Consider the following 13,872-nt stretch of genomic DNA (forward strand, 5'->3'; position numbering starts at 1 on the left):
GCCTGCTGCACTGGCACCCCAGCTCCTGGCCCCAGAGCTGCGTCTCAGCCGTATGGAGCAAACCCAGCTGGCAGCAGAGAGCGCGCCCAGCACAGGACGACCACGCTGCAGCAGAGGGTGAGGCCCCCCTACCCTCGCCCTCCTGGCCTGCGGCGGAACCACCAAGCCTAGCTTGGTGTGTGTTGTGGCGGTTCTGAGCTGCGGGACTTCCAAGAACAGTGGTCACTTCCCACCCAACCTCGGCTTCTCCAGCTCTCTAGCTGCCCTGGACCCGAGGCCCCTGCCCTCAACAGGGATTTCAAGGAATGAAAATTGGTCACTCTAATTTCCAGTGAAAACCACAACCCAGAGTTCTGTGCTGCCCATGTTGCAGTCTGTGTGCCAAAGCTCAGAAAAGCAGCTGGGAGACCTGCTTCCCTTACTACTTCCTGGGGCACGCCTCCCCCTCCATGACCCAAAGATAAGGAAAGCAGGCCTAGATGCCCCAGGGAGTTTGCCATGGGAGTTCCCCTTGGAAGGAAGAAGTAGCCACAGGCTTGTTCTGGGCAGCGGTCACTGTGCTGTCAGCCCAGCTGTCCACCCCACTCGGTGTGGTGATGGCCATGCAGCACGGTGCTCTGAGAGTCCAGCGTGGGCCCCTAGAGCATCCTTCTGCTTTTGACCCGGCCCCGCCTCTCCTCCTCCTCCCTCGGGTGCCACTTGCTCAGGCAGCCTTTCAAGACCACTCCTGTTTCACAAAACGTTCAAAGCCAAAGAATGTCCAGGTAAGTGAACACCCATATAAAGCTCCTTTAGAGGACCTAAGAATATCGAGGGTCCCTACTTGAGGAAGTCAACAAACTCCACAACCCCTAAGCTAGCCCACAAACTCTCCCGGAGTCTCTCTCAATATGTACAAGACAAGGACTTCACGTCCATCACAGCCATGCGTAGAACCAAAGGCCCAGGACACTCAGCCAGAGCTCTCCAATTTGTAACTGTGCACGACACTCTTCAGTGGGGGCTCCATTTGCTCGTTGGTAAGACTGGTCTTGCCCTGGGGCACTGGGCGCCCTGTGTTGGCCTCACACTCTGGCCAAGTGCCGGTGCAGTGCAGGCCAGCGTGGCTTGGATCAGCCGTCACAGGGAGGATCCATGCACCTAGGAGGCATCTAGCGCTGGGCCAAAACCTCGGTGGCCTACCCAGAGACATTTGCTGTCTTCAGTCCAGGGCTGTATGATCCCAGTAAGACCACAAAGCCTGGGGAAGCAGACCAGCGCTGGTTTGGCTCTGCGAGCTCAAATTAGCTTTGATTCATTTCTTCTGGATCAGCTGCAAGTTGCCGCAGGCCTGGAGAGGTGGGCTGGGATCTCTGGACTGGAAGGGGCCCTGGTCTCTGGTGGCCCTTGGTGAGTCCAAACCCCTCCACAGTGGACTCACAGCTGTCCTCATTTGCTGGGGAGAAGCAAGGCGGGGTTCAAGGTTGCTCACTGTGCCCCTACAGGTGCTCATCCAAGGCAGCGAATGAATATGTGGTGTCTGATGATGCCGGGCAAGGAGGGAAGCACAGCGGGATCCTGGACAGCAGCCTCAACCGCAGAGGGGACACCAGCTGAACCAGTGATGATGAGCAAGCACCTTCCCTTTCTCTGAGTCTCAGTTTCCCATTTGTGAGAAGAGCCCCGTCAGGCACCTTCAGTACCGGCAGTGCCTCCCAGCCATCTGAGGTGTCCCCTAGCTGGCCAGCAGCCCCTGGGAAGCAGCATGCAGGCCCGAGAAAAGGAGAGTTGGTCCATCCAGCAGCTCTGCCCAGCCGTCTGGGGTGCAGGGGAGGTGAAGAAGGTGGGATCACAGCCCAGACCTCCTAGCACTGAGCCGGGCCCTAAAAAATTGGGGTCACTCCTTTCCCAGGCTTAGATCGGGCTACGTGCTTAATTTCTGCAGCCTGAGGAAGCGTGCAAGGACAGGACTGGGCTGCAAGGGTCAGAAAGCTGTCCTGGCCCCAAACCACTCAACACATGTTCCGAAAATCAGTCAAGCATTAAACCCGGGGAGCATTTAGGAGCTGGCTGTGCAGTGAGAACACACCTGTCACCCAGGGTCAGGGGGCAGAGTCCCCCAAGCTCACTTCCAAGGGCCACCGAGCCCACACGGATTAGCACAAGGCTGCACTGACTCAGAGGTAGCCCCAGAGCCTGGCAGCTCACGATACCAGAAGTGCCACCACATGGGGCAGATGCTTTTAGAATGCAAAGCTACCCTGACCCACATCAGCCTTTATCTCGGAGCAATCCCAGCTCCACTCACTCGCTGTGTCCTCCTACAATGCTGACCACACGACCGACCGTGAGAATGAAACAGGACTATGACGGAAGACGGCCTGGCAGAGCGCAGAGCAGGTTTTTGATAATTGCTCATCTGCCTCCCTTTCCAGCACGACTTAGCTCATCAGAGATTAAAAAGCCAACTGCTCAGAGAGGTCAGGTGGTCGGGTGGGATGGGCCCAGGGGGTCAGGCGGGGGGAGCCTGTGAAGGTGTCAGGATGAGCCCAGCGAGGAGAACTTTGCTGGGGGTGGGGCTGTATGCAGGACGTCTGTATGCAGAGATGGGGGGGGGCGGCAGAAAAGCCCCCCCTCACAGCCCAGTGTGGGGTCACAAAACGGCAGCCCCCCGCAGGTCTGACCAAGGATGTGCCAGTTTGGCCCAAAGACTTGGAGGCGACATGTAAAAGATGACATTGACTGCTTGTGTCCCCCCAAGAGTCGCATGTTGGGATCTTGTGATGGTAGGCGGAGGTGGGGCCTTTGGGAGGAATTAAGTTATGAGGGGAGCCCTCGTGGATGCGACTAGTGCCCTTGCAGGGCCAGCAGCTCGCTCTCCTTCCACAGAGAGGGGTCTGCAGTCTACAACCCAGAAGGGGGCTCTCGACAGAACCCAGCTCTGCTGGCACCCTGATCTCGGGCTCCAGCCTCCAGCACTGTGAGAAATACATTTCTGTTATTTATAAGTCGCTCAGTCTGTGGTACTTTGCTATAGCAGCCTGAACTACTGAGACGGAACACTTCAAATAAAAATCCAAACTTCCAGCTACTCCTGAAAATTCAGCCATTCTGACGACCCCGAGTCCACATTCCCACTTGGCCACAACCAGCTGGCGTGAGTGACAGCTGACCCTGCAATGGGCCACCGCTCCCAGCCCACCCGCCACCACACCCGCCCACCTCTGTCCAACCCAAACCTCAGGTGTTCCTCAGCACCGCTCCTTGCATAACTGTTTCTAACAGTGGAGAAATGTGCCTTCTCTCCATGCCTTTCTCAAAAGTGGGAAAATGACAACTAGACCAAGAAAAGTGAGCAAGAGCTCACTTGTATTTGGGGCAGAAAAGACCATGCCTACACACGCCCACTTCACTCATCACCTGCCTGGATCTGGAAACGTGAGTGTGTCACAGGCCTGACACGCCTGTCATCCCTGACTGTAGTCAGGAAGGATATCTTACGGGGCTATGGCAGGATGCCCAAGCAGGGCCCCCACAGTGCACAAAGATGCACCCAAGTCTCATGGGCACACTGGGATTTCTGCCTCCTCCACAGGGCCCTGCACTCCCAAGCCCTGGGCAGCAAAGGCAGCAGCAAAGGAAAGTGTGTTTCCAGCGAGGCAGGCACAGGGCAGGCGCCAGGGGGTCAGGGCCCAGCCAGAAGGGATTAGGGAGGGGACAGAGGGGAGTACAGAGAAAGGGGAGAAGAGAAGGGGTAGACAGATGTGTGTGGCCACATACCCTCAGGCCAGTTGGCCCAGTTCAGAACCAGCGCCTCCTGCCAGCCCTGCTTCTGTTCTGGGTCCACCGAGCAGGGAGCACCCCCATGGCGTGGGAGACAACACCCCAGCTCTGTCTCCCTCTCACATGCTTCCCTTGGCCCCCCTACCCTCCCAGCCAGCAGTACGGCACTCTCCTATGGGCACCCAACACACCAGCCCTTCTCTACACAAGCCTGGCTCTCCTCCTCACCCCCGCCTGGCACTCTTTGCACATGTTGTTCCCCAAAACTAGAATGCATTTCCCTCCTTGCTCCCGGACACCCCCTAGGGAGACTCCATGTCCTCCTATTGCCTCCAGAAACCACATTTGCAATGCAGATTATTGCCACACTGTGCGCGCGCGCGCGCGCGCGCGCGCGTGTGTGTGTGTGTGTGTGTGTGTGTGTGTGTATGTGTGTGTGTGGAGAAAGAGAGGGACAGGGAGAGGGAGAGGGACCTTGCAGGAAAGGGACGTTGTCCAGGGCAGACCTCAGACTCTAGCACAGGACAACCAGGAGACACCGGAAGGGCATCTCTCCTACTTCTATTACCAAGAAGCAGCCTACAGCCGGCACCTGCACCCACCCCAACCCCACAGACCGGCCGAGGGCAGCGCTAACACTGGCTTCCCCAGACCCACTCAGGCCCAGGCCTGTTCCTGCCCCATCGCTGGAGGAACACACGTAGGGCTAGGAACTGGGAGGCACTGGGTGGGCCCCAGGAACCCCCGAGGGACAGCCCCGCAGTGCTTCCTCTCTCTGGGCCTGACAAAACATCCCTAACGACTTCCATCCTTCAGGAGACAACAGCCACTGAGAAGAGAGCAAATCTTGGGCCACAAATCCTAATGGCTCAGACCTCCGGTGCCAGGAGCTGCAGAGGCAGGCGAGTGTGCCAGCTGCACATCCGGAGGGGTCCTCTCCCCATGAGCTGCAGGTTAGGCCCTGAAACTGCCACTAAGGGGAGGCAGGGATCCGTGACCACGGAGTGCTCACTTTTGAAGCAAGCTCCTCTGGGCCCCGTGTCTGTCTGTCGGGAGGAGCAACGCTTAGTGACCCCGCAGAAGTCAAACGAGATCGCATGTGTGGAAACTGACGGCGTCTGTGGCCCTGGCTGTGACTGACAGGAGGAGGAGCGCCGAGCCAAGACCGTGGCGGTCACACAATCTCCACCGTCCCCACGAGGCCACACCCGCCAGCACAGCTGAAACTCACCTTTCAGGGAGGCCACGTGGGACAAGGCCTGGGCATATGTGGCCGTGTTCAGGAGGGTCCCCGGCAAGCAGGAGGGGAAGAAAGGTCCTGTGGGCCCCACGGTTCGCCCCAGGCTGGCAAAGGAAGGAAATCACATTAAGTTCCCGCCGGAGTCTGCGATGCTGTCCACGGTCCCCAGGCCCCGGGTCCAGTGGCCTCACCTCTGCTGGGCCTCCAGCGCCTCCTTCTTGCTCCGGGCCTGGTCCCCGGGGGGCGGGGAGTTGATATTTCTCACAGGAGGTGGCGTCACCTCTGCTATGGGCTCCTTGGCTCCTGGCTCCTGCTCAGAGGCCCCTCTCTCCGTTTTCCTCCATTTAGCCCTTCGGTTCTGGAACCAAACCTGAGTCCCCGATGGAAACACACACCCAGCGACAATCAGAGAGGAGGCAGGAGCCAGAATCCAAACGCGAGTGCCTGGCCCCCCAGCCAGGGCCCACAGCCCACCTCGCAGCCTCCCCTACACTGTGGTCTCTGAACCGCAGCCTCGGGCCACGTGTGTGTCAGAAGGTCAGCTTAGAAGGCCGTGACAGGCATTGTGTTTTGTTTTTTTTTTACTTTAAATTAATATTTCTCTTTTTTTTTTTTTGTTTGTTTGTTTGTAGGCATTGTTAACGAATGGTAAATGACAGAAAGTATCCAAATGCATTGCCCATAGTAAGAGCACAAGTGTTGTGAAATTCTCAGTGTTGAGTTACATGAGCACATGTATTTGATGTGAAATGTATTTCCTACAGCGGGTGGGTGGAAGTCATGGGCAAAGCAGCCCCTAAAACACTGCCCCAGAGCTTCTCATCAAAATACTCCCTCTTCCAGCAGCCTTGGCCTGAGCACCTGAGTGTGTCTGGCCTCATGTCTGTGATCTACCCCTGGGATCGTCTCGATACCCATCATGACAAGTTCATGGCCAGCAACCCAGAGTACACACTAGAAATACTGACGCTGGAGTCAGCCATGGTTTAGAATTCTGGACCTCGGTAAATCTGTTTTAGAATCCACTGCAACCCTATGAGGAAAGAAGTCCTAGCCCCATTTTACAGATGAGAAAATTAAGCACACAGAGGTTAATTAACTGGCCTAAGGGCATCCAGGTGTTAAATGGCAGATCCCCAATTTGAAGCCCTGTGGCTTGGCTAGAGACCATGATTCCAACTGTTTGGGGGGAGTAACAGTGGCACTGTTACCCCCAAGCACTCTTAGGAAGGTTAACATGCCCGCAAACACCGAGCACAGTGCCTGGTCCACAGCAATCAGTCACTCAGCAAACACGAGTAGCGCCATCATCTCTGTCATGCTCAGGTTAGGAGGCTTGTGATTCACCTTGATCTGCGCACCTTCTTAGAGGCTGGTGTCGGATTCTTTAAGCCATGGAAACTAAAACTGCATTTGCAGGAGGACAGCCTCATAGAAGCAGGCAGTCCCGGCTCAAGCTGCTCCCAGGGGTCAGTGAAATTCTGCTGCTCTTTATCCAGCAAAACCTCTTCCCTCCTCTCCTGGGAGATAATTTCTGGCTAAAAAAAAGGGCTTGACTAGACCCCCTCCTCCACCCCCCCAGGCATCCTCTCCTCCTCCCCCGGCTGCCTGAACGCTGGCCGGGGGGCACCTGGGTCTGTGAGGCCGAGCCCTCTGCCAGCCCACCCTATCTCTCACTTTTCATTCTCCTTTAACTGAGTTTCTTTCTTTCTTTTTTAATCTAGTTGGCTTTTAATTGCACATATCAGCAACCATTGAATAATGATTTTATCTATATTCTAAATTTAGGGCAGTTAAATACAAAGCAAAATGCAGACACTTTCTTGCGTCTTAATTGAATGAAGGTCACAGCTATAACAACATTTAATTGAGCTATTTTTCATTATCATATTTTAATGACTTTGCACTGACAGTTCGCCTGCTTCTGAGGAAAGAGCATGATGGAGTCGTTTATTTCCCTATTTAGTTATTGTTTGACAACATCAGCTTCGATTAAGACCCTGCTTTATAGAACATTAATCATATTTGAATGAGCAAGGGGTATAAATGTAAACACATCTCCCTTCCCGCCACCAAAGCCCGCGTCCCCACATGGAGGCTCACTATACAAATGCTCCACGGCCATTGTCTGCCTGCATAATAGCCAACAACAGCCTGAACAACAATTCCCGGCTTTAATTGTCACCACCCCTATCTTACCCTTGCACCTTTCAGGGAGAAGTTATGATCTTCCACTTCTGAATGCTCAATAATTGTGTCATTTATCTCAATTTGCAGTTCAGTCTTTAGGCAGCTATTGGCAAGCTGGCATTAAAAAAAGAAAGGATAGACGGTATCCTGGCCAAAGGAGATTTTCATTTCCAAATAATAATCAGTTTAATTTGCCCGCATATGACCAATGATTCATGTTCAGATTTAATAATCAGGATCACATAATCTGATTATAGGGGAAATAATTTGTTTACAACCCCCAATTTACTGCTCAGAATTCCATTATCTCTTTTCAGCCATTGGTTTTTAAGAGATACTAACATGACCCAGGGGAACCGAAAGCAAACTATTATATTTCCTACAATTAGATCTTTGCATAGTCTTAACCCCAAGCCCCTACATAAAAAAGAACAGAAACAGCATGGAGGAAACCCCATAAATAAAATGAATATATAATTGTGCTCAAAGAATAGCTCGCCTGGAGAGCCGGCACTGTGAATCCGTTCCTCTCGTGCTCAGGCACATCTGCCGGGCTCGGCGTGTTTGTGCGCGTAAACATAATCACCGTGCAGCTTCTAAAACGAAATCCCGCTTAGAGATGGTCACCACGGGCCATGCTCATCTCTGAGGCAGCCCTATCGCTGCTGCCGTTTAAAGATTTTTAAATTGCATGAGTTCTTTGGGTCCACTTTGCTGAAAGAGTCCGAGTGCGGGGGAAAGTTGGACATGATGCAATTTCTGGAAAGCAGATCCTACCCTGCTTCCCATCTGAAAACGCCGTTCTCTGCAATTGACCAGCCTTACCCCAGAGCGGTCAGAGCTGCTTTGAGAATAGCATCTCAGCTCTTTTCTTTTTTTTTTTTTTTTTTTCCAAAGCAAGGAAATGGATGTGCATTGATGTAATTTAGTACCTTAGAGACGCGGACAAATTAGTGTAGAACATTATCACTAGTTAATTATGAATGACCGATTAATCAACCTAATCTAATATTCCACATTATGTTGATGTTATTAAAGTGCATCATGAAAATGACAGATAGTCTTCATTTGCTTTCTTTGGCCAAATGTGCACTCTGCAGTCATGATGTCAAAAAAAAAAGTTTGCCAGTTTTAATATTAGAGAGTTAAATAATTAAAAAGAATGTTTACCTGCACTCTGGCTTCTGTGAGGTTTATTTTCATGGCCAGCTCTTCTCTGGTGAAGACATCTGGGTAGTGTGTTTGGGCAAAAACGGCCTCAAGAGCTTCCAGCTGGTAAAAGGAAAAAATATTTACTGGTGAGAGGCTGCGGCTAGGTGAGGGGAAGCAGATGCATATTTCAAATCTGCTGTGAGTGGTGAGGAAGCAGTTTCACAGATCAAACTGAGGAAGGAGAGGGAGAAAAGAGCTCTCTGAAAGGATCCCACACAATGAGAATTTCAACCGAGGGTGACTTACGAGCTATGATTTACTAACGACCTCGATGCTCCTCCAAGAAGTAGAAATAAGAAAAGAGGTATGAATAGCACAAATATTTATATGCATTTACATTTAAATATTGTCATAGGGATCCAAAAACCTAAGGGTGGCCTTCTGAACAGTTAGAGTAATCCGTAGAGCTTTCCACCAGAGAACGTAGGAGTGGAAACCGCTTGCAGCTATGTCACCCCACAGAAACCTCGTGGGGGAATTTGGGTCTGCTTCCCACCTGCTGCAGCTTGCTCCGGGGGAAGACAGAGGCTGATCTAAGGAAAGAGCCTGGCTCTGAGAAACCGTATCAAGGTTCCAGTTGGAGCCCTGCGCTTATGGGCAACGCCATGTACAAGTCAGCCAACTTGCTGGGCTCCGGTTTCCTCATCTACCTGCTGGATAGGGATAAGAATGTCTGACCTGCCTTCCTCCAAGGCTTATTGTAAAGTTCCAATGACATTGCTCACATGGAAATGTGCCCCGAACTGCCAATCTGAGGCAAATGGGAGAGATCATTGTGCCCCTTCACTTACTATCTTGGATCACAAGGTCAAAGCCATCGGCCCTCCCTCCAGACAGATTCCTTGACATATAAATTGTTCAAGAAAACAGAAAGATCCAGTTAACATAATCAGTTGGCCTTATCTTAAAAGACGAGGAAGAGATGCTCAATTCTGATTTTCCAGGAGTAGGAAGCAGCTGATTCTCAGGAAGAGAATCCACGTTGTTACCTGCTGAAGAGTGAACGTCGTCCGGTTCCGGCGCTGTTTTCTACGCAGAAACCCGTCATCGAAATCCCCTGCTGAGTGGCTGCCGAAGGGCGCAGTTCCTGCAGGGAGCAAACCGGATCAGCCCGGGCAGCGCGCCCCCACTACAGTGGCCCTGCCTCGCACGCTCACTCACGGGATACCAAGCCGTGCCCCCAGATAGGCGGCCCTGTCTGTCCCAAAGTGTCTTTCTCTAACAATGCCCCTTCTTTTCCACTCTCCCCAAAACCTTTGACTTTGGGCCCAGCTATCCCTGTTGCCTAGGGCAGGTGGCAACCTTGATCCCAGAGATGGCCGAGTCCACATCTTGTGAAATTCTGGACTCCAAGCCAGGAAGGGCCACCGGCTGAGGCACAGCCTTCATCTGCCCTTGGCTCCCCGCTGCACCCGTTTACCGTCCTCTCTCATCCCCTACCTCAGATCCTCTACCCTCCCTGTGCTCACCTGGCAAAATGCACTGTCCCTTGTTTCTAGAAACAATGGGTGTTAAAAGCTAGGGGTTGGAGAGGACCAGGGGAGGAAAGAAAACACCAAGAGCTTTTCACAGCACTTTTCTCCTAGAAGAGAACACGAGGAGGTAAGAAGTTTATAAATGAATATTAATTGCCGTTGGTCACAGCTCATCAGCACCATAGTGGATCTGTTATATAGATGTCAATTAACAAGAGATCTGCACCGATAGCGACTGTCCTGAATGCCAAGCAGACGTGAACAAGGCCACTCTCAGAGGGCACCCCACCCTCTGGCCAGGCCTTAGAAAGCACCCACTGCCTCCACTTCCCTAGAAAAGAAAGGCATTGTCCTTCCCAGCAGCCTCCAAAGCACGCTATAAAGCCAGAACAGAGTTTAGCCCCAAACGTGCATTCAGATCATTTTCCAAATGTGCACTATTTATTTGATAGTCCACAATGGCTTCTTAGGAAAACAAATGAGCAAGTTGTCATTAACCAGTGAATGCTTTACCTGCCATGGGCTCTGTTGTCAGCATCGCTGCACGCTCAGCATTGGATCTCAAGCCACACTGCCCAGACAGCATCCCTCAGAAGGACCTCAGTCCCAAAGAAGCAAAGTCCTTTCGGCTTTTTAAAATCCGTCTACTAAAGGAAGTCCCTCCTGGTTATAATTTTACCCTCCAGGGCCACATCTTTGACACAATACCCCCACTCACTGCTAAAGCCCTCATCCCTCCATCTTCCTGTCCAAATTGCATTGTTCCTCAAAACCCCAGTTACAAATATTTCTCTTCAGCTCCTTGGAAATTTAAAAGGAATGGCCGCAAAGCAGTCTTATTTCCATTACTTTGCGAGAAACCAAATTGTCTCCTTTTGAAACAAAGTATTTGACTGGTGAGGATGGAAAGTAATCTCCGAGGATCTCCAATCACAACCTTCCTCAGTCTTTTAACGTATACCTCATTGTCCCAAATCGTTTCACAACATGTGCACGCAATATCTTTAAGCGAAACACTGCATGTCAAACTGAATCTTAAAAAAGGCTGACAGTTCATCAAATTAATAAGAAGAAAAGATTGACAACCTAATATAAAAAAAGATGAGTACAGGCTTTTTACTTAAAAATAAGTAGAATGGTCAATAATGTTATTAAAATGTTAAACCTCACAAATAATTAAACAAAATACACAGAACAATGAAATACAATTCTCACCATTTTGGCAAAAAGAAATGAGGTGCACAGCGATACCCAGTATGGATGAGAGTGTAATAAACCGTGCGTGCTCTTTCCCCATTTGTAGGAGTATCACTGGTGCACCCTTATTAGAAGGCAATTTGACAACATCCATCAAAAATGTAAGTGCACATACAGGTATTTAATCCAGGAACACACTTGTAAAGTGTGTCAAAATAGAAAGTGTTCCAGAAATGCAGTGTTCCAGAAACACTGTGATTGAAAAAAAATAGAAACAACTAAAATGCCCATCAATAGACACTGTTTGCACAACATATAAGGGAATACTACACAGCTGTTTAAAAAGAAATCAGTAGATCTGCACACACGGACATGGAAAAATCTCTAAGATGTATTATGAAGTAAGAAAAGCGAAGTACAGAATGATGTGTCAATATGCTCTCAGTGCAAATAAAGCTTAACCTATGCAGAAAAATACATAAATGGAAAAAAACATGTTTTTCTAGAAGGAATCATGAAAAACCAACAATAGCAGGTACTTTTAGAAAAAGAGGTAGAGAGGGAGGATTTTACTTTTCAGTGTATAAGTTTCTGCTCTATTCAAACTTCTCAGGCAGGTACAATTAGTACTTTTTGATTTAATATCAGCAAAATTATCTGAGAAGTGAGATTATGAGCCATGCTTTGCTTTCTCCTTTATGCCTCTCTAGATTAATAAAAAATTAAAATTCAAAAGGTGGTAGACTACAATAAGATGTCATATTCCAAAGATCTGTTCTCAGGCAGGAGACCACTTCCACTTCAGCAACACTAAACTAACCCAGAGCACCCCTTCCAGCAAAACTGGCGTACAAACACATCTACAAAGGATGGAAGGTTCTTAAAGACCCATCTCCTTTTCTTTGGGTCATGTCGGTCAGAGTCAGTGTGGAGACGGGATGTGCCCAGGGCATGGGGAGGAAACGTAAGCCCACTGGGCTGAGCTGAGAGCTGGGGCCACAACACGCTGGGCTGGCACTCTCCCTAAGTCACTTCTGCAACCCACCCTACAGACAGCTTTCCCCTTAAGTCACCCATGAAGTCCGCTACCTGCTAAGTGCCCAAACCTCTGCCTTCCCCACTTTGACCAGAAAGGTGGGCCACCAGGTGGCAATCAGTCCAGACCTCAGGTTCAGAAGCACAGAGAAGATGTGCCCACCATGCTGTCCTGGGGTACAGTGTCAGGGGATGCACCTCTCCCACCTTTTCATAAAGTCCACCCTGTGTGGGTCCTTGGGGGCAAAAGGAGGTAAAATGCAAGTAAGTGTGTGGCATTCCTAAGAAGCCTGGCAGAGCTAGCAGGGCTTAAACACTGGCCCTCGTTAACCTCCTTTAGAAAATCCTACTGGACTCTTAAGAGCTTTTGGGAAAAACAAAAACAAACTTCCTGAAATTCCTCTCTGCATGGGCCAGCTGAGGCTCAGCTGCTGCTCAAGGTAGCCCGGGGCAAAGTGGACAAGCATCCTCTGGTGCCTCAGGTCCCTCAGGGTCTCATCACCTTTTGCCCTGCCCCCTGCCTCCCTCAGTTACTTGGCCTCCAAAATTCTCCCACGGCAGAAATAAATCAAAGGAGTAGATTGCCAATGCTGGGTCCTGCTATTACTCCCATGGTTACAAAAGTCCTAATGTCCTGGGGCTGAGACTATTGGTACGAAGAAGTCACTATTAAAGCCCAGAGTGTGGGGCTGCACGTTTGCCTGACGGATACTAGCTGCCCCCGTCACGTGGAGGGCCCACCCTTGGATCGCACAGGCCCTGGGTAGGGGCATCCAGAGGGCCAAGCTGTTCCCGTCTTACCACTGCACTCCCACATAACAATTGGGAGCAGAGACCAGACAGGATCTTGAGGGGACATTTCTTCAAAGGCCTGGAGACCCTCAGAGATGGAAGCCCTGGCTGTGGGGAGTGGTTGACATTTGGGGTCAGAAACTCTCTGATTCACAGAGGAGAAGCCATGCCAGGGCACTGGGGCAGGTGGTGGGCAGGACCCCACCTGGCTCCAGGGACAGCTAGGAGGTCAGGGACAGAGGCTGAACTGCCCAGAATTGCAGGTGAGGCCCCTGGAGCACTCTCACCAACTGCCGGGAGCGAGAGCAGCCCAGCAATGGGTGCTTCTTGGCCTTGGCTTTCTGGGGTGTTTGCAAAAAACACCGTGAAAGATTGATGCAGCCCCCTGGGCTGGGGAGCACCGATTAGAGGCGTGACACCAGCATCTGTGCTGGGAGGACCCGGCTGGTCCCAGCAGTACGCATAGCCCCGGGCGCCCTGGCCCAGTCACGGAGCGGGGTGGGAGGCAGGTGGTGATGGGGCGAGGGGGGGTGCCTGGAGCAGGGTCTGCGGAGGAGGCCAGGGGCGCCCCTACTCACCGCCAAGGGGCTGCGCCCCTCGCGGGACAGGACCCCCCACCACACCACATGGCAGCCCTGCAGCCACTCCAGCCCTTTCTGGCCGGTCCGGCCGAGCACCCCAGGCGCAGCGCTTACTCACCCTCTAGCTGTGGCGGGCAGTGGAAATAAAACATCGCCGACGTCGGATGGGCTGGACGACTGGGAGTTGAGAGGGTAGCCGCGGGACGGACAAGCGCCTGTAGCTCTGGCCTGGCTGTAAAGCAAACAGCGACGGAGCTTAAGTCTCCCTTTGCCTGCGCGCCCGCCGGCCCTGGGGCTCACCAGGCTCTCCCCTCCTGGAAAGCCCGCTCCTAACGCCCACAGCGCACTGCAGGGATGGGAGGGGAGGTGGCCGCACGGTCCCAAGCCA

The 13,872-nt window shown here is 51.8% G+C and overlaps 1 protein-coding gene across 1 annotated transcript in view; it reads right to left on the reverse strand.

Moving 5' to 3' along the window:
* The window catches only part of DRGX (dorsal root ganglia homeobox), a 28,309-nt gene extending 14,673 nt beyond the window's left edge, over positions 1-13,636 (reverse strand). The window contains exons 1-5 of the mRNA XM_069460976.1: positions 13,603-13,636; positions 9,394-9,491; positions 8,363-8,464; positions 5,194-5,372; positions 4,994-5,106 (exon numbers count right to left, since the gene is read on the reverse strand). Of these exons, the coding sequence (XP_069317077.1) occupies positions 4,994-5,106; positions 5,194-5,372; positions 8,363-8,464; positions 9,394-9,491; positions 13,603-13,636 (526 nt within the window). The remainder of the gene's footprint in view (positions 1-4,993; positions 5,107-5,193; positions 5,373-8,362; positions 8,465-9,393; positions 9,492-13,602) is intronic.
* Positions 13,637-13,872: the final 236 nt, after the last annotated feature.

This window comes from Eulemur rufifrons, chromosome 28 (genome assembly GCF_041146395.1).
Source record: "Eulemur rufifrons isolate Redbay chromosome 28, OSU_ERuf_1, whole genome shotgun sequence".
NCBI classification, from domain to species: Eukaryota; Metazoa; Chordata; class Mammalia; order Primates; family Lemuridae; genus Eulemur; species Eulemur rufifrons.